At 52.9% G+C, this 20197-nt stretch overlaps 1 protein-coding gene across 1 annotated transcript; it reads left to right on the top strand.

Annotated features, from left to right (window-relative positions):
* Window positions 1-237: 237 nt before the first annotated feature.
* On the top strand, window positions 238-18803 carry ARHGAP36 (Rho GTPase activating protein 36). The gene is made up of 11 exons (XM_076347546.1): window positions 238-252; window positions 3514-3668; window positions 6299-6361; window positions 7695-7951; window positions 9032-9227; window positions 9739-9794; window positions 10294-10444; window positions 14070-14218; window positions 14886-15056; window positions 16806-16903; window positions 17941-18803. Exons 2-11 carry the CDS (start codon window positions 3554-3556, stop codon window positions 18077-18079), a joined length of 1395 nt encoding a protein of 464 aa, XP_076203661.1. The 5' UTR covers window positions 238-252; window positions 3514-3553; the 3' UTR covers window positions 18080-18803.
* The last annotated feature ends 1394 nt before the right edge of the window (window positions 18804-20197 follow it).

Genomic DNA, 20197 nt, shown 5'->3' with positions numbered 1-20197 from the left:
GGAAAGCTAGCGATGGTGGCATTTTAGAGGACTATTCTCATAGCGCTTACAGTAGGGCCAGATAAGCAGCTGCTTGCCCTGACTTCTCCTTCCTGCTTTCCCTCTGTTCTGTTCCCTCTCCTAATCGGGTTTCCCCCTCCTTGCCCCAAGGCAGCCACATCCTCCGTGACACCGCTCCGACCATCCCTCCCGCTCAGGCAGGGGCTGTGAATGTGGGCTCTGCCCGGAGCTGTGAGCTTCGCCTGCAGAAAGGTAATTTCCTTCAGTGTGTCTGTCTCAGGGGCTTGTCTGCCCGTCCACAGCATCTTCTGGCAGCAGAGCTGCTCCCGTCCTGCCGGGAGGCTCCTGCTCAGGCACCGCTTCTGCTTGGCCCTCATTTCTGGCATGGCAGAAACACATGAGCTATTGCTGGCAAGCGGAGATGTTCTTGCCTGTCAAAGGCAACGTTTATCTGTGCCCCTTTCTCCCACCCAGGCTATCCCAGGGGAGCTCATATCCCGGGATCTCTGTTTGCAAAGCTTGGTAGGACCAGTTAGTTATTTTAGTTTAAGACTGACCTCTTACAGACAGTAAATAAAATATGTTCCTAAAGGGCTGCTTCTTCCTTCCACAGATATTTTTTTTTTTTCCTGCAGGATGAAAGTTATGCAAAGCCACGTATTGCGTTCGAGGCTGATTGCTGAGCTTGCCTTGGGAGGGAGCGCGTGGAGGGGCAGAAAGCTGAGGGGCGGCCAAAGCAAGCTTCAGAGCCTAAAGGACAGCTCCTGATGTTGTTTAATAATTTAATAATGAAAAAGCCCCTTTTCAAACCAGACATGAATGCCTCCATGGGCTGTGCTTCACCTAAAATTTAACGGGGTATTGTGACGCTCTGGCCCCTTTGCTGATGCATCCCCTGAGCTCCAAACCCCGGCCGGGGGTCAGTGCTGCATCTGGCTGCCTGCAGGATTAGCTGCCATGTAAGTAGGATTGTACCAGCCCTTCCTGGGTGATTTACCCCTGAGTCCAGTGTATGAGACAGTCGTGGGCACCCGGGTACCCCAGTTTTAACGGTCCCGAGGTGTTGAGCTGTGCCAGGCGGCTTGGCTATGCTGCATCTCGCGTTTCTCACCACGTCCATGCTGAGGCACGTCGTTTTTGTAATAAACATCAAATGTTTCAAGAATATCTTTGTCTTTAGCTGAATTCCTTTTGGTGTGCCCTTCTGGGGAGTTCATAACAACTTTTTCTTTTTTTTTTTTTTTTTTTTTAAATTTATGTAACTTGCTAAGTATCTTTAGAAATTGAAAACCTGGCCAAAAGAAACACTGCCCCAGACAACAGCCTTCCCCGGGCACAGGGGATGGAGGTGGGCAGTCGGTGCTGTGCTGAGGCTGATACAAGAGCCTGTGCAGACTGCCTTGTCACGCTCCTGGGTGTTCTCACCCTTATCACTGGCTCTAGGAGATTTCCAGGTATTTATTTTTCATTATTGCCTTAAAGCCCTCTTTGAGAAGGCTCCTTTTGGAGCCTGCACTCTGACCACGTCTTTTCTGTGTGCATGCTGATAACCTTGGTTCTTTCTTCCGTTTACTGCTGCTTTTTGCTCTTTGGACCGTGACTGGGTTCGCTGGGTGCCGGGGAGGCGTTGCGGGGTGCGGGCTGTGGCAGGTTGGGGGCAGGAGGAGCAGCCACAGCCCCTCCACCCTCGGCACCGCAGCAGGCACCCAGGTTAGTGCGGGGCGAGGAGCCGGGAGCCAGCACGGGTCCCTGAGTAGCCTCTCCGGCAGGCTGCAAACAACAGGGAGAGCTGCCCAGAGATGCGGGAGAGGGGATGGGGTGTTTGGCCGTGACCTGCGTCGGGCTGTGGGCTGCAGTCCAGCCTGTACTGGGGGTAAAGGCATTGGTGAGGCCTTGACAGCACTGGTCGGTGCTGGAAGTGTCTGATTTACAAGAGATGAAGCTCAGTGTTAAGTATTAAATTAAGAAAGAAACCAATTTAAAATGGGTGGAAAAGGCAGAGAAGAGCAGCTTGCGAATAAAAGGGGGCCGTAAGTCTTATTTAGTGGGATGTGTGCTGCTTTTCAGGTTTTAGGAGTTTTTTATGACTTAAAAAACCAAAACCCCAAAGCTCTCTTCTCTTCACCCACCCTGGAGGGAAACTGCTACACCCACCTTTCTGCAGAGTGGGAAGCATCTGTCCAGCCTTTCCCCACCTGATGGAGCACGCTGCAGCAGGAGAGAGGGAGCGGCAGCGTGCACGCCGCCCCGGCGTCCCCACGCTGAACAGCCACCATAAACCAGCCTGAGTCAGAGCCATTCAGGGCTCTCTCAGGAGGTCACCGCTCCTCAGTTACCTCTTGTGCCTCGGCATCCAACATGTGGTGGGATGTGGGTGAAGGAGAGGAGGGGTGTACATCTGCACAGCATCCTCCAAAGACCGGTCTGAGGCTGGTATCTCGTCCCGAGCCCTTTCCACCCAGAGCCCACGGTTTTGCTTGTGTTGAGCTGCAGTCGGGGTGGCCGGGAGCAGCGTTCAGCAGATTGGTATGAAGATGGGCTGCTGGGACCTGTTAACATAATGCCAAAAGGTTCAGGCCCCCTGACTTGGTGGAGTTCGTTGGAGGGCAGGGGCGAAGCAAGGGGGGCGTCTGGGGGGGAGCTGGGAAATGCCCAGGCTGCCACAGCAGCCAGGAGGAACTTTTCGTTGGGAGCCACTTCTTAAGGGGGCAGGAGGGCGAAGAAAGTCCAAGCCTGAATGTATCCAGAATTGATCCCAATGTAGCCGCCAATACCTGCAGCTGAGGGTTAGGTCTGCAGGCGCAACGTGAGGACACGCTGGGATGGAGCCCCTGGCTCCGTGTGTTTGTTGTTTGCTGAGCAGCTCCCAGGTGGGAAGAGAAACGTGTTAGAGACGGTGTCAGACCAAGCAGGGCGAAGCGCTGCTTACTGCGGTTTCCCTCACACGCGTTTTTGTTGTGCTTTGGAACACGTTGTGCCTTCTAGGTTTGGTCAGGAGATGGTTGGACTTGCCTCCATCCTGACTTTGCTCACACGGAGCGTGGTCTCGAGGCTGATGCCAGCCAGGAGCTATATTCCCATGGTGAAGAATGGCCAAGTCCCAGCATCAGGACCACAGTCCCTACTCTGGCTAGCCAGGATGTGCCCCGTCTTGTGTACGTGAGCCTGATGGTGTTGGGCTTCATCTGAAAACAGATGGCAGCTAGAATTGGCCAGGGAGCTCTCTGCCAAGCACTGAGGTGCCTCAGGGAGCCTGTGGGGTCTTAGGAACCAGGGCTGAGGTCCCCCATGTGCTCCCTGATGCCTCCAAGGCCTTTGCTTGGAAGGTCAAAGTGAGATGGTGTGGCCAGGGCACCTACAGATCAGCTGGCTCTTCGGTGAGATGAAAGAGGGCCAAGTGTCTCCTGCACTTGCAAAGACACCCTGTGGCATTTTCAGCAGCTTCTCTCCTAAAGCAGACATCTCTGCGATGTGCTCCTGATTCTCTTATTTTTTCATATATATGTTTTTCAGAGGACCTTTATCAGCTCTTCCGCCAGGACAAAGCACCAAAATGCAGCCTGCGCCCCTGCATAGCCTTTCGGAGTTGGAAAGAGCCAGTCTGCAAGAGATTGCTCTCTACCAGCTGCAGGAGAAGCTGCTTGTTGGAGATCTCAGCCGGGCTAAAGGTAGAGGATGGGAGAGGACGGCTCCTGCTGAGGGAGGGCTGAGGTCTGAGCCATTATTGCTACTCATCCCCACGCCCACGCTTCATAACACGGGATGATGTTTATGGAAAGACATCTGTGACACATTTTGGTCCATTTTATTTTTTATTCCCTGCTTTGGTCTGAGCCTCGAAGGCCTAATCAGCCTTTTGAGGAGGGTTTGTGTGTCCATAGGAGTGTGAGAATATGACCTTGCCTGTTGCCTGCCTCTGATCCCCCTAATCCAAACCAGATGCAATATGACTTGGCAAGGTCTTCCACTGGGACTATCTTAATGCCGTTGGGATGGGACAAGCTTTACTTTTGGATTAATGTCCAGCACAAAGTCCTGATGCTGGGATGGGGCTTCTGCAAGGCTAGAAGATGTGCTACTGAAATTAATGGGCAGATAAATATAGACGCTCCACAGGGACTGAGCTCCTCTGTCCTGGCCTACGTAGACATACAGGCATTGTCTGGGTTCCCATAGCTGCCTGCGTCCCCCAACATCTGCACATCAAACCAAGCAAGCATAGTGAGTTGGGGATCAGCTGACTCCTTCCCAAATTTACTCGTTACTCAAGAGTGGACAGACCACCTTGAAATGCCTCCTCTGCCCTGGGCCGTATTTTGGCATCCCAGTAGGGCAGGAGATGCCCACAGCTCACCAGCCCTGGGGTTGCGTGGTACCAGCAGTGCGGGTGCAAAGGGAGCTCGGGGGTCTCCAGCCCCACCACCCGCTCGCAGCAGGGCTGTCGCCAGCACCAGCCCAGGGCAGCTGGGGCTGGGACCTCCCAAGGATGGAGCCCCGCACGTCTCTGTGGACCTGTTCCAGGGAAGGAGCGTTTCCAAATGTTCAGCCTCATACTGGATAGCAAGTACTTACTCGGGGCGACATCCAAGTTTGGCTTCCTGTCTTAATTAATATTTGGAAGATTTCATGCAATGAAATGGCTTCAAGAAGAGTAAAAGAGATAAAGATCCCCTCTCGTTCCCAGAACTCCCAGTTTCCCCCGGGCTGCAGCACCAGCCACCGCAGACTGCCTTTTAAGTCCCTGGGGGACTCTGACCACAAACATCCTGGTTCCTTTTTTTTTATTTTGAGCTGATACCGGCTCAGGCTTTCTGGGCAGGGGGATCCTGATGGTTTCTTTACTATCTGCTGCCTTGTGGTTTGTTTCCCTTAGGAACATCTGCACAGCTTTAGGAGTGGAGGGTTATGCTGATGCTCAGCCTCAGCACGTTGTGTCACCCCTCCTAAATCTACGCTGAAACAGTGGAGTTTTGCTGGCCTCGTTTCCTTAGCTGGGTGGTTTTTGTCTCCCGGTTGTTCATCTTCCTGCTATCGGGTCATTTGAATGAAACAACACATATGGTGCTGCAGAATAATTCATGTAGGCTACTCTTTTATGCACATGTTGCTCATACCGACTTTCATAGCTTTCTTCTAAATCTTACAAAATAACCCAAACAATTATATGAGCTGTTTCTAGGAAGATAATTCCTCAGGAATAAGGAGCACAAGCCAGAATAGGGTGGTGTGTCCTGGAAGGATTTAGGGTGGGCAGTGAATGAGTTTTCAGCTCATCGCTGCTGACGGCTGTCCCTGGATGTGCAACGTGGGAAAAACTTAGGAGCGGGGCTTGCCTCCGTAGGACCAGTACGGGATTTCTGGTGGTACGTGTTTTATCTAACTTTATTTGTCTATGCTCTGTAAAACATTCACAAAAGCTCTTCTGGGGCTGTATTCCTTTTTCCAGTGTTGAGGCCAGACCTCTGAGGATGAATTAGGGTAGCTTTCTGAGTCATTAAGTAATTGGTAGGACATCATCATTAACACAGTCATGTATAACATGGACACAGAATTTAAAGGTGGCCAGAACAGTTTTAAGCTACAGCCTTTGGACAGCTAAAGTTTTTCCACAGCTCTTCCGTGTGTGAGAACCCATTTGCTGGCGGCTGGTCTTGGCCACTCACCGCAGCCTCCCAGCACGTCCCACGCACAGACCGCATTTGGTAGCTGTGGTATCAGGCGTTCCCTCTGGCGGGGCATGGCAAGCTAGGATGCCACCAGAAAGATCAGCTGGGGTTCATTTTGACTCTGTTTGGTAACGCCAGCTCATTTGCTGGCTGCCTGATGGTTCATAGGCACTAACCGGCAGTTTTATGTGTTGCTGGATCACACATCTGGATAGTAAGGCATCAGTAAGCCCTGATGGAAGGAGGTTTATAGGGCTGTGGTCTGAGCCAGGTGGGGTGAATCCCACAGCTGGGGTGTCTTTAACCCACGGCTATGGTTTGGTGCCATGGGACCCCCCCCCGAGTCCAGATGCCTGGGTGGGGAGGGGTCCCTTTCTCTACTTTGGGAGGATGGTGGCCCATCTCTGGGGCTGTTTCCCCCAGGTAGCTGATGCTCACCGTGCCATCCCACGTGGCCTCATGCATCCTCTCTGGGCCACGGCCACGCCAGGCCCACAGCGTCCCCCTGCCTGCGGGAGGTGCCTGTGGCCGTGCTCTGCCTGCACGGGTGCGGAAAGGCCAATGTCTTTAAGGGGAGGCTGTACTAAAACAGCCTAATGATGCAGAACCTTTGCTTTCTTTTCTCCTCATAGTTGGACCTAAAGGCAGTAAATCTATCCGCCAGAAACTGGAGAGCTTTTCAAAGGAGAAGAAAGGTGAGCAGCCTCCCTTTTACCCAGGTTTTGGTCCCTGCTCTCAAACGGAATTGGTGATTTTTGATGGGGCTGAGCTGGGAGGTGCCCAAATTCAGCAAGGTGCTTTGTCCCGTGTTGTTTTTGCTGTTCTCCGGAGTGGTGTGTAACAATACGTGCACAAGCACGAGAGAGTCTGGAAGGGATGCATATGTGTGTGGACGGAATGTGTGTGTGCGTGAACGTGCATTTGTAAAGATGTACACATACGAATGTTTCTATCTGCCCATTTTAGCCCTGGTCTCGCTGCTTCGAGTTCTGTTTTATTGTCCCTTGAAGGACGTCAGCCACAAACCTGGGGAAACCAGAAGTGTAGAGCACAGCCAGCTGGGAATGAGCACTTCCTAATTTTCTCCGCACCAGTACAAAGTCCGCTCAAGGAAATTATTGAGCAGCAGTCTGATATTTTACAAAATGGATTTGTGTCATGTACTCCGGTTGCCAAACCCCTTGGCCCAGGGTGGTGCGGAGGCTGGAAGTAAGGAGAGCTCTCCTTGCATCTGCAAGGAGGTATGGAGGGGGAAAGTTATTTGGGAAAAATGTCATTAATATCAAGACTGTAACTCTCAAACAGACATAGCGGATGCAAACCCTGTAGAAAACTGGAGGTTATAATTTGGTAAGAATCTTCTGTATCAAATATTTCTGGTGATTTATGAAGTCTCCACTTCATAGGTGCTATGGCATCTTCATGAGACTGTAACCAATAAAAGGAAGGAAAGTTCAGGAAAAACTGGGACAGGCTGCAACAAGCACGTCGATGGAGGCCAGTTTTCCTGCCATCTTCCCAGCTCCCCTGCGTCTCCTTCCTCTTCCTCCAGCACGCCGCCTCCCACGCCGTGCCCTCCCTGCTCGGCTCCCTGATTGCCCGGCACCCTGAGTCCCACCATGCAATGCCCCGGGGCTTTCCAGGGGCAGCAGCTCCCCTTTGGGTTTGCCCAGCGTCATTGGGGATGCTCTTCCCACCCACCCCAGGCACTCCTGGCTCCTGGGGAGCTGGAGGAGGAGCAGGGAGCAGGAGGGGGACAGGGCACGCGAGGGCACTGATAGTTACAGGACTGCCGTCCTGGATTCAAGCTACAGTTCTCCTTGTTGTGCATTGAATCGGTTTTACACGTTGTCCTCTTCGCTCTCCTGCTGGTGGTTACCTTTACAGTATCCTGGTATTCCCTTCTGTTGGTTAATTATTTTATCCAGGCGTGCACGCATGTCCCTGGCAGCTGGGCTGCGCTAGCGCAGCTCCCTCTTGATTTTCCTGCTAGCAATACTTTTCCCTTTCTCCCGTGTTTTTCCCTAGACTGTTCTCCTCAGACTTTTGGGATCCCGCTCTTCCAAGTCATCGCCAATGACCGTGCCTACAAGCAACTGCAGGAAGCAGTGAAGAAAAGCCGCCGGCTCTGCCTGGAGGTGGAAGCGACAGTGACGAGATTTCGGGCTCAGAGGCAGAAGAGGTCCCCGATGGGCAGGAGCTGTGTCCTGGTACCCTGCGGGGTCTTCCCAGAGGAGCCGCTTTCCCCAACTTTTCTCGACAGCAGCTCCTGGAGGCAGCGAAGGGTACGACTGCAAAAACGGGCTGCACTGTGATGGTGCTGCAGGCTGGGGGAGGCTCTGACTTCAGCAATAAATACGGTTTCTCAGGGTCTTTTCTTAATGAATGTGAGTTATTCGTGCTGCATGCTGGGTCGGTCCCGGTCTGCCCTCAGGGAAATGGGATCCCCTACTTCCCCCAAGAGATGGACGGTGAGAGGTGGGACAGGCTTTACTAGCTCAGCTCTTACAGATCCAAGGTTACCAGAAGGACATGGCCGGGCAGCCAAAGGTAGATAGGGATAGGAGGGGATTCATCATCAGTGGCATGGATTTTTCTATTCCTCCACTGCGTCACATCTTGGTGAGCAGCGCTGTGAACAGATACGACTTCTCCGAAACAGCGTCGCCTTTTTGGCAATGTCGCGGGTGGAGACTGGGCCTCGCACTTGCGAAATTCCCACCAGAAGCTGTGGCCGTCGATGGTGGGTCATGTTGGCTCCCTGGCCACGCAGCAGGGAGAGACCCCTCGCTGCTGTGGGGACATCAGCTGTGCCTCTGAACTGGTCTGCTTTCAGTGTTGGCTACGTCAAAGGGCAAGGAAGATTGTGTGGCTGGTCAGCCTTGGCCACCTCCTTGGCTTTAGTCCCCCCTGCGAGGGGAGGTGGGTATTAGGCTGGGTTTGGTTTGCCTCATCTCTTTGGAATAGAGACCCACGCCTGCCTCTTGCTAAGTGCCTGTAACCCCTGGTGTAAAGCAGCTCCGATGCAGGTAACTAAATCCAGTATATTGCGCAGTCAAAGGTGAAAGATTTGGGGATGTTTCCTCTTTCCCCACGTCTGCGTGTGGTGTAGGGTCTGCCCCAGTAGGAAGGCTATGTTTAGAAACACCTCACACTAGGACCAGTGCACATAAACGAATGCGTGTGAGATGAAAGGTCTCTCTGTGGCTCTCTTGCAACCCCAGACAGGCTCTGTAGACCTCTGTGTTCCTTTGGAGGTGATGCCTCCCTTTCCCACAAACTTCTGAGGTCACGGCAATGGCGGTGTACTGGGATCTTGTGGGGTAGTTCCTGCCACCCTGCGAATCACCTCTGCTTCATCTTAGGGGGCAATGTCCGTGGACTCCATCACTGACCTGAGTGACAACACTTCCAAGCTACTGGAGGCGCTGCAGTTGTCACACCCCCACGAGCTGGATGCACGGAGAAGCCTGGGCAAGAAAAAGATGTTGAGCCTCAACCCCATCACCTGGCAGGTCCCACGGATTGTGGATAGATGTTGCAAACACATTGAAACACACGGTAAATACGCATGTCTCTCCAGCCAGATGGCCTGTCCCACAGAAGGTTGGTAAAACCCATCATACGTGGTGGGCTGGGGCAGTTCGGCCCGGCCGTTCCCCGAGGCGGGAGGAGGCAGCTGATTCCTGGGGCAGGGTAAGCTCCTGAAAAGCCACCCGGGGAGAGTCCTCTGGGCTGGGTGTAGCATCTGGGCTGAGAAGTGAATGTCACGGCATGTATCAGTGACCCATCTCCTGGTGCGCTCTGGCCTTAACCCCCCCTGCAAATCCAGCATCTAGCTCAGAGTGACTGTACAGGTGAGTTCTCCTCCCTGACCCACAGACAACCAACCCCAGAAAATCTTACGGCTCCAAAACCTTTCTTTTCACCCCCTCTGCCAGGAGCGGGGAAGGACGCGTTGCCTCGCTTGCAGTGCAAGAGCACCACTTCCAGGATGTTGAGGTGCTCCAAGGACTAGTCGGGGCGGCAGGGGGTTGTGGAAATGCAGAGCACTAACCTGTCTGTCTCCCAGGTCTCCAAACGGTGGGCATCTTCCGGGTTGGGAGCTCCAAGAAAAGAGTTCAGCAGGTAAAGTGAGACATTTACTGCATCCTCTGTAGCGGTACCACATCCAAAGGACAGACGCTTGTATGTGTGGGGAATGAATAAAGCAGACATTGACGTGGAGAGGTCTAAAATGTCACAGGCACATGCTGGATCACAGACAACCTGTAACCTGCTGCTGGGTCTTTCTCCCAGCCATGGAGAGCAGGCTTCATCTCTCCAAGTTGCCTTTAACAGATGAGCCTCCACCCCCCTGGCTGGCGCTTCAGAGCCCCTGGGCTCCCTTCACCATCCAGCAGCTCCTTCTGGTCCTGTGGCCCATCCTCTGGGCAGCAGCAGACTCTTGGGCTCTGGCGTGCCTTCTTTGGGGGTGCCCTGCATCAGGGGGACATTGGCAGTAGCCAGCCCTCCTGTCCTGCCATTGCAGTAGCTCTTGTACAGGGACAGTTCCTGATAGCATGACTCGTATAAAGAGGAAGAACTGACTGTTGCTTTTATTCTTCTCCTTTCTTCCATCTTTAAGCTGAGGGAAGAGTTTGACCGAGGACTGGATGTTTTCTTGGATGAGCATCAAAGCGTTCATGATGTGGCTGCTCTGCTCAAAGAGTTTCTTCGGGACATGCCGGATTCACTGATTCCCAGAGAGCTCTATGCAGCCTTCCTCAGCACAGCCTGTGAGTACCTGGGGTGCGTTGTTCTCGCTCTGCACAGTCCACCCACCGCGTTTGATTTTGTAAGGAAAAAAAGGGAATTTTCTTCTTGTGCAATTACCTGGCTCAGTACCGGGTCCCAGCACAATTCAGCGTGCTGCCCAGGAGCTCAGCCCAGCAGTTTGTGCTGCCTGTAAGGGTGTCTTTGCAAATGCTCTGCCCAGGTCCCCCTACCCTCCATATTTCAGATGACTGAGTTTTTAGGCAGTCTCCACTGCTTCCAGCATCACTCTTTCTTGGTCTCCTGCACCATCTCTTTGCTTCCCTTTTGCCATCCTTCACTCCTCAGATTTGATTCTCCAAATCCAAATCCTTGAACCCCTGCTTCCACAGCAAAAACGAGCAGCTACACACCAATGGGCTTGCTGTCAGGCTGTGCCGTGCCAGGGAGCAGGACAGGGCATGTGGTGGGGGGAACAGAGGTGTACAGGGATTTAGGGGAACGTACGAGGCAATCTTCTGCCCTCAAGCTCAGGTATTTGAGCATACAGCACACGTGCACTGTAAAGCAGGAGTGTAAACCAACCTGTCCTTGCTGAAATCACCCCAGAGCAACGGCATGGGGTTACAGGCGTGTCTTCTGGTTGTGGGCACGTAGCACTGAGTTTCTTCAGGATAAATACATCCTGAGACTGGGGCATGTCTCAGCATGCGGTCCCCTTGGGGAGATCAGGAGAACCTGGGGGGTGGTGGAGATGGAAGGCTGGCTGCAGTGCCCATCTTTTCTAGCTGTGCAGCGGACCTGCATCTCTGCAGGGGCAGGAGAGACCTGGATCAAAGGGGAGAAACAGAAGGTAGCATCCCAAGTGAAAAGCAGGCCAGTACTGCATCGCAGCTGGAAGTGGCTGTGCTGTCTTTACTTTGGTGTCTTATTTAGAGTCCTAGATGTGGAATTTGCATTATGTTTGATATGAGCTTCCAAATCATCTGTTTTGCAAATCGACAATAATTTGAGCTGCCAGCTCCTTCGGTGTTTTGTAAGACCCATCTACAGAAAGGCTGTAGAGGGGATCTGGGAAGCTGGTGATGCCCACACCTGGCAAGATGGGAGAGTCTGTGATGAAGGAGGAGATCCCGGAGCACAAGGATAAACTTAGTCTGCCAGGAAAGAGTCAGCCAAGATTCCTCTCAAGTTGGATGACTCCCCCTCTTCCTTTTAGGAGATGCACATGCTTTTGGAGGACACAGGGCCAGGTGTTTGCCTGTATCCCACTCTCCAGAAGCCTGCAGGGTGATGGACCTGCAGGGTCTGGGCATAGAGCATTTGGGGTGAGATCACTGACCTCAGAAGATGGGCTCACTGCTTGATGGTCTCACCGCTTGTAAAGGGCGTGGAGAAGGAAGATGCAGGGAAGGAACCACCGTCTAAAGCTGGAGAGAAGGCCAGGCCAGACCGCTGCTTCCAAACCTTTCTTGCTGCCACTGCTGTCTTCTTTTTCCGGCTCGTTAAGGAACATGTTGAACAGCACAAGCTGCGAACAGCAAACAGTGCGAGTTGTTCCTACCCTGTGTTTCCCATTTTTTAATGAATTATTTGTCCCCCAGAGGATCTTCTTCCTATGTCACGGCTGTTTCATTTACCTCAAAACTTTTAAGTGAGAGTCTTTGCCCAAAACCTTCTAGAAATCCAGGGAGACCGAAGCAACCCCCCTCACCGGTGTTTCTTGACCCACCAGAGATCTCCAGGGGGTCTAAACGGCAGGACGTCTCTCTGCAGAGGCCGTGTTAACCCATTGACTTTGCATCGTCGTATTTTAGCAACGGTCACCCCTGTTTGGTTTTTCTGTGTCTGTGGACAGGTCTCTTCCCTATTTGCGTGTGACGTGGCCGGGGTGGTGGTGGCCACTGTGGGTGGCGGTGAAGGAGTGGCGGGTTGTGTGATGGCTGCTGCCCGCGAAGGGAGGCAGCGGCGCCCGGCACGCTGCCCTGCGGCATCTTCCCTGAGCCTGTGGTTACCCCCGCAAGGGTTTGAGTCGCTGCCAGTCCCGGCTTTGACCCTTCCCCAGCAATGTCAGGTGTTCTCCCCGTGGGTCAGGAGCCTGTAACCCTTGTCCAGATCTGCTGAGCTGTTACTTCTGTTATATTTTCATCTTTCTCTGAATGTGAAGTGACGGTATTTCTCATACAAGTCTGCAGTCTGAAAGACAGAAGAATAAATGATGCACCTTTGTCATATAAGGACTTTTAGGGCACAGTGTAAAGCAAATGGTTGGGAACTGTCAGGTGAACTACCTTCTCTATGCCTTTCCCAGTGGAAATTGGTGTTACTTTGGCTAAAAGATGGGCTTCATGTTTTTATTCCTGGGAGATGAGAAGGTTAATAAAGATTGCCCTTGCCATTTGCCCCAAAAAGCCAAGCAGAACTGCAGAATATTCACAGTACTGAAATACATATTTTTCTGGAGTGATGTGTACAGGCTACAGCCACGTCTTCCAGGCTTAGCATAAGGGTGGACACACGTGGCCGGAGCAAAGTTGGTCTGGACCGCTATCCCATTTCCAGGAGCAGCCAGAGTCTCTTAGAGGAGCGTGTAAAAACAGTGTTGTTTTGTCCAATATTCCACCTTCCAGTGATCTCCAAATAGCCTGAGCCTGAACTCTTGTTAACATTTCACAGCCTTTAGTGGATTCCTATTCCAGCTGCTTGCCCGGCCGCTTTTTGAGCCCATCCAGCTGTGTGGTGGACATGACATTCAGCAGGCTGCAGGGCTGCGGTTTAGTTACATGCTCAATGACACGCTACTGTCATTGCCTGTTTTCTTGTCACTGCTAGGGTGTGTGATCTGCGGGGATCTTCATCTCACACCGGGTTTGCGATCCTCACACCTGAACCAGAAGATCTTGCCAGTTCTCCCTATATAAGTGATCTAAGGAGCCTCCCCTCGCAGCCAGCACCAGAGCAGGGTACGGGACCATGCAGTCCCCCATCCGCTGCTCTTTCCTGACCTGTCACCCATCACACAGAGCTTTGAATCTCTCTCTTGCATCATACCCTCCTTTATTTTTTTTTTTTCTTCTTAGGTACCCTCTCTAGCCTTGGCTGGCTGAGTGTTTGCTCTCTCCCTGTCCTCCTCCCTTGCCAGCTCAGCATCGCCATCGCTGCAGTGAGGTGACTTTCTTTCCCCCTGCTGACACTGTTAATAAAAAGGCCGAGTGGCCCTGGACTGCGTGTGGGCTGTAGGGTGAATCCATGAATTCACATGATTTTTCAAACGTTTGGCTCCCGGATCCTTCCTTACCACCCTTCTTTGCCAAAATCGCTTGACAGCAGTGGGATTAGTGGTGTGCTGCCTGGCACTGCCACGTGCAGTTGCTGCAGTCTGTGCTTTTTTTTTTTGATAATTGGATTATAATCCCTCTGGTCTAGGACAGTCTTTGACTATGGGGCTGTACAATACCAAATGCAATCACGTCGCAGCCCTTGCTGGGGTCTCCCAGAGTGCTTATCCCTGCATGGACGGGATGAAGGGTAAGATGCCAGTCTGGATCCCTCCAGAGCTCGTTACTGTGGATGTAAACGAGGGCTGTCCAGCTGGAAGTGCCTAGCGGGCTGGGAACCGCACTAATTAACGGGCTGCTTTCTGCCTAGCCATGGAGGGTCCAGCGCAGCTGGCCGCCCTCCAGCTGCTGCTCTTCCTGCTGCCCCCCTGCCACAGCGACACGCTGCACCGGCTCCTGCGGTTCCTCAACGAGGTGGCCCGGCACGCCGAGAGCTCCCGGGGCCCCGACGGCCAGGAGGTAAGGCTGGCCCAAACGGGTCGACTGCACGAAGAAGGGGTTGCTCAAAATTCGTTGTTTAAAAGCAAGCAGAGCTTCTTGCAAGCCTGGGTGAATCCTTTGGCAAAATCAAATTGTTGATAAATCCCCTTGTCCATGGTAGGTCTGGGTTGCTCTCAGTCCAGCTAAGTGATTTTCTGGGTTGCAGTAACCCCAGAGAGACCTGGCAGTGTGTCCGTAGGCAGCGCAAGGGGCATTTTTTGTGGACTAGTTCTGTTTTTCCACCTCCAACTTTCATGAAGGACTTATCATCATGCGTTGAGGTTGATTTTGGTTTCTCTGGACAATTTGAGCTCTAAGTCTCTCAGTGATTCACAGAGACTGGTTTTGTCCCATATTGTAAGATGATACAGAAATATTGGTTGTTAACTTCTGGTATGGGTTGTGAAAGTGAGGTAGATGGGAATGGAGGCCCTGATGCAAGGAGGGGGTGAGCACATGCTCCAGCACCACAAACCCTTCATGCTGGCCCTGCCACCAGCTCGGAAAGGACCAAACTGGACCCAGATCAACACCGCAGCCTCACTCAGCAGCTCGTGTTCCTGTTTTGGGGTGGGTGAGGCTATCCTGGGACATCTCATGCCAGTGCATCTATAATCTGCAATTTACTTTTGTGCTTGCTTGCTAGATTCCTGGGAATAAAATGACAGTTTCAAACTTGGCCACAATCTTTGGTCCCAATGTCCTTCAGAAAGAGAAGCCTGGAGAGAAAGACGTTGGTGCCATGAACTTTGAAGACAGCACTGCCGTCATACTGGTGCTCCAGAGGTTGATTGAGCACTACCAGACCTTGTTCATGGTAGGTGAGGCTTTCTCAGGGCAGCTTCTCTAAATCTCTCCTTCCCCTCTGAACTCTCTTCCAATGGCAGCAGAAGGAAGGATATATTTACAACCCCATTTAGCAGCAGGTGACTCGAGTCGGCTTGTGAAAATGTGATTCATTCCTCATGCCAGGTGTAAATATCAATTTGGGATGGCTTGTTACTGGCATTGTAAAGGCAGAGCTGAGGGTCCTGCCACGGACAGGTACCGTCTTCTCTGTCGCTTTCCACCCCGGTGACGTTTGACCAAAGTAATTTGGGATGGGAAACAACTGGCCAACAGCAGCTGCGCTTCGGTACTGTTTCTCCCCTAAAGTCCCAGTGAGGGGGGAAAGAGGAGGAAAAAATGGGAGACCCTAGAAGAGGGAAGGAGCTGGAAGGTGATGGCGTGGGGTGGAGGTGCCACAGCCTCAGGCAGATGCAGGGAGGCTGTAACAGTGGGGAGAGCTGGTGAGGGCAGTGAAGAATGGGATCACTTCAGATCTACTCTTTAATGGATGATTTGGACCATCAGTGTGGGGCAGGGAGTGTTCATCCTATCCTAGAGGACGCATGGACCTGGGGTTCCCAAAAGCATCTTTTAGAGTAACATAAAGGTTCGTATGGGAAGAGACCTCTGGGGCCTCCAGACAAACCAGATCAGGGCTCACTTCAAAGCTAAATCAGGGCTGCATCCAGCTGGGGTTTACGTACTTCGAGGGATGGAGAGCTCTGACCTCTCTGGGTCCTGTCCCAGGGCTGCACCACCCCCAGGGGAAGAATTTTCTCCTTGTCAGAGGTGCCCCTGCTGCAGCTCGTCCCTGCTGCACCTCGGTCTGTGCCCAGGCACCTCTGGGAAGGGTCTGGCTCCATCCTCTCTCCACCCTCCCACGGGGCACTTGCAGGCAGCAGTAAGAGCCTCTTGCATCTTCTCCTGGCTGAATCCTGCTCTGCGTGGTTGTCCAGGTGGACTTCAAGCCTTCCCTGTTGTACTCGCCACTCTGCCCTGCAGCAGCGTGGGTGCCAGGGAGGCAGGACAGACTGGGGACACGTCTCCAGGGTCGGTGCTTCTCTTTGCCGCTCTGGGAGGTGCTGGTGGAGAAGGACGAGAGCAGTGCAGTGCAGTACCTGAGCACAGGCGGGGTTGCTTGGTGCAGGCTCGGAGGTGGGTGTGGTGGTTGAGCAGGAGAGCCCCTGTGGGTATGCAGCAAGGTGCCATTCCGAGCACCACGGGTGCTTCGTGTGGACTTGGGCACTCTGAAGCAGTCCCCAGGGGATGCGATGTAGGTAGGCGCCATGCAGTCACATAGCTGCTCTCCTTGGGGACAACCCCGTGGAGGCTGTGCAGCTGTTTCGAAACCCTGGCAGAAACCCCCTGGATCAGCAAGAGCATACACTGAGCAGTCGTCCTGGCCCTGATTTTAGGAGAGGACCTGGGAAATTCCCGAGAAATACCAGAAATGTCCATTTCCTACAGGTCTATGGGAATGTGACATTTCAGGTCCCCCAAAAGCCTTGTAGCGATTGTCAGGTCTACAGGGAGCCAAAGGACCAGGGTTAGTGTGGGAAAAGCAGGGGCTGAGACCCTGCTCAGACCCCCGGGAGGTGTGTGGGACATGACACCCACACAGCGGGTCTGTGAGCCCGTAATGACCTGGAGTCCTTCTGCTGTCCTTGGCTGCCTCTGCTCGTCTTCCTCCAGAGAGGAGGAGATGCCACGAGCCAGTGTGTCTGTGTATCCCTCCCAGGTCTCTCCAGAAATGCAACGTGACATCCTAAGGAGGCTATTTCAGACAGACCCCGATGTCATCGACTACCTTTTGCGCAGGAAGTTCAACGCCGTGCCGTAAGTCCCCACGAGGCGCAGTGCTGCTGGAGGGCACCTCGCTGCATGGGGGCAAAGCCCTCCTGCAGCAACACTCACTGTGCTGCTGGCAAGTGACGGACAAATCCTGCTGATCTTTCCTGCCCATCTTTCCTATTCCTTCCACCACTTTCAGTCATGAACTCCCCAGCTAAAATCCTTCACTTTCTGCGCTAGCACCCAACAGCTGAAACATCCCAGCTTTTCTGTCCTTCGGAGCTCCCTGTTCTCCTTTTTTCCTCCCCAGCCTGTGCCATGCTCCCTCCTTTACCCAAATCTGCCCTTCATCAGAACTCCTCCTCCACTGCACACGTCTTTCTGTGTGCATACCTACGCAGCTCTTGTCCTGCTGCACCCCCAGACCCCTCCGCTGCTCCAGCCTCTCAGGATCACACACTGATGCCTGCTCCATTTTCAGCTCCATTGCTAGTCTTCTCCAAATTTTCTTCACCCTTGGTGTTCTGCATTTCTCTGCATTTTTTTGCCTGTCCTGTGTGCATCTGTGTGCACATGTGTCTGCGCGTGTGACTGCCAGCTATGTCTGTACATCTACTTCTTGGCTGCAGGATAGGTTAGTCCCATAGAGGCTCAGAATTTGAGCTCATGCCCTTCTCTGTGATTAAAGAAGGTGGGGTAAAAGGGCCTTGTGTCCCATGATCTGGGCCCACAATCATGGCACATAACACAGGAGGTATTTTGCTCCCCCGTGGTCTGAAGCAGGGCGTGCTAGGCAGCCTTCGGTCTCCTTGTAGGGCTGGTGGCTCCTTCAGCAAACATGGACTGTCCTGTGCGAAATGGTTTCCTGGAGCACAGACCTTACAAGTCTTCTCTGCTGCTGTTCCTTGTCTGTCTTCACGTTCCTTTTGGGACTGTCCAAAGAGATGGCAAATCTTCAGGGTCACTGCTAGAGGCCATTCGGGCGTGGAGTTGGCAATAGAAGCAGTTTGCAAATAGCATCTTTTATTTTTTTTACTTCAGTTTGCAAATAGCATCTTTTTTTTTTTTTTTTACTTTCTTAGGAGCACAAAGAGTGAGGATTCAACAGGGGAGCATGCTCCATCCCCGCTGCCTGGTCGGACCCACACCCTGGAGAGCAGCTCAGTCTCATCAGAGTTGTACAGCAACGTCTCATTCCTAAACCTGGACGTTGGCATCTAGCAAGCCTGGTCCACGCCCTCTGCACTGCCTTCTGTGGACAAAACTGGGCCACCTTTCCCCAGCAAAAATAGGTCCTCTATCCCACTTTGGAGGAGTGGAGAAGTGAAAGGAGTATGGATGCCTGTGGGAGCATCTTTGCTACCGGTAGACATGCCAGATTGTTCTGGTGTAGGCAGACCCACAGCAGGAGAGGCGTTTGCAGGTTGCCAGCAGAAAGGCTTTCCACATGTGGGTTTGTTGCTAGATGGCAAACAAGAAACCCGTGTGCTTGTGCAGTGGCTGTGCACGCACGGTTGTGTCGGCAGGGCTGTGCGAAGGGGAGCGTGCTCTGGGAGCGAGCCAGAAAGCCATTGGCGCGTGCTGTAGCCTGCTTGCAGGGCTGAAGTGCGGCAGCGCCCTCAGTGCAGCACTGCCTCTGCGACCTACCGCTTCACAGGAGTTTGAGGCATGAGGTTTCTGTCCCCAGAGCTGTGTGCGTGAGCTCACGGCTCAGGGTTAGCGGCACACTGGGTGGTAGTGCAGGCAGGGACTGCAGGGTGGCTTCGTGGCCTCCCTGCCTGGGGAGGACAACCTCTCCCCTCCGAATGACCACCAGCCCCGTGCACTGGGCCAGCGAACTGGTGCAGACTGGGGAGCAGCAGGCAAGTGTCTTGACAGCTGGTGCCATGCTCGGCGGACAGGACTCGGAGGTCCAAAATAGACCCCATCTGGTGTACCTCCAGGCATTTGCTGGGCTCTGGTGGGGCTGGCTGCTTACAGGGACGGGGGGGGACAGGGCGGGGAGCAGTAGCCTGGGGCTGAGACCCCCTGTGCAGACAGGGAGGAGACTGGCCTCAGGCTGAAGTCAGGGGGGACTTAGCAGGGCGGTGAGGATGGAAAATGCAGTTCAGCTTTGTGCAGTTGGTGCTTTGGGATCCCATTTACCGTGTGGTGCTGTGTCACAGGCTTGTGCAGAGAGAAAGCTCTCTTGGAGCTAAAGGAATGCCCGTGGAGCTAAAGCAACAGCACCATCGTTGCAAAGGCACCCTGGCCTGCCATGTTCAGAATGAATCACAGCTTTCTTCTTTGTTTGAACCCAGATTTCAAACTGCTCATTTTATAGACAGGAAACACCGTATCGTCCCCAAAATGTATGGCTGGTGTAGTAAGAGGGAACAATATACTCTGAGGATTATAAACTTCAATTTTCCTTGAGTTAATATTCAGTAAGTAGACCTTCTAATGTATTTTACAGATTATGGTGTCTTTTCATGATCATTGGCTGAGAAATGTCTGCTTTGGTTTGTTCCTACTGCTCAGGCATTGGCCTGTTATGTGCAAACGTACGTTTCTAGCTGATCTGGCAGAATGAAAGTTACCAGCAAATATTTTCTATTTTCTTTCCATTTACTCCGCCGGACGTGGCCTGGCAGCCCCTTACTCAGTCACCCCCATGGGCTGGGTTGTCCCTGGGTGAAACAGCGGCGTAGGGGGGGATGCTCTGGACAGCCGTCCCCAGGCAGCTTCGGGCAGGCCGGTCCAGCACATGGAGCCACAGCCAGCACGATGGAGGGTAAAAAGTCAGTGTGCGTGGAAGGGGAAGTCAAAGAGAAAGAGACAGCAAAAGAGGTGTCCGTGAATTTTGCATGCAACATTTTTTGTCTTTCGTCTTCCTTCTGAGATCGTGTAATTTATAACCTCTTGGCTTGAAATGTCAGTTGTCATGTTCACAGTTTAGAGCTTACTTCCAAGGAGGGGCAGCTGAAGAGCAGAGTGCCGAGAAGAGGGCGGGCAGCTGGGAATCTGGCAAGGGATGTGATGGGAGGAGAACTGGTGCCCAGAGGGGTACTGGTGAGAAAACTAGGGCAGACAGGTAGGGAAGGAAGGTGGGTAACGCTGGAGAGCAGCAGGGCAGAAAGAAGACAGGAATGAGCTATACCAGGATTTTTTAGTGTTGGGGGCAGATGGATCTGGTGTCACAGCTCCTCTCGTTTGGACTTCCCGAAATCAGCTGCAAATCCATCACTTTTATTCTGGAGAAACCAAGAAATACACACTGATGATTACAGAGGTGCTTGTTTTCTGTGAATTGTGGCAAAATTGTCTGGCAAAAGACTCGGGGCACAGAGAGTTCAGCTT

Source organism: Aptenodytes patagonicus, chromosome 9 (assembly GCF_965638725.1).
Source record: "Aptenodytes patagonicus chromosome 9, bAptPat1.pri.cur, whole genome shotgun sequence".
NCBI classification, from domain to species: Eukaryota; Metazoa; Chordata; class Aves; order Sphenisciformes; family Spheniscidae; genus Aptenodytes; species Aptenodytes patagonicus.
The sequence above is the reverse complement of the archived record's forward strand: the minus strand, read 5'-3'. Positions and strand labels throughout refer to the sequence as shown.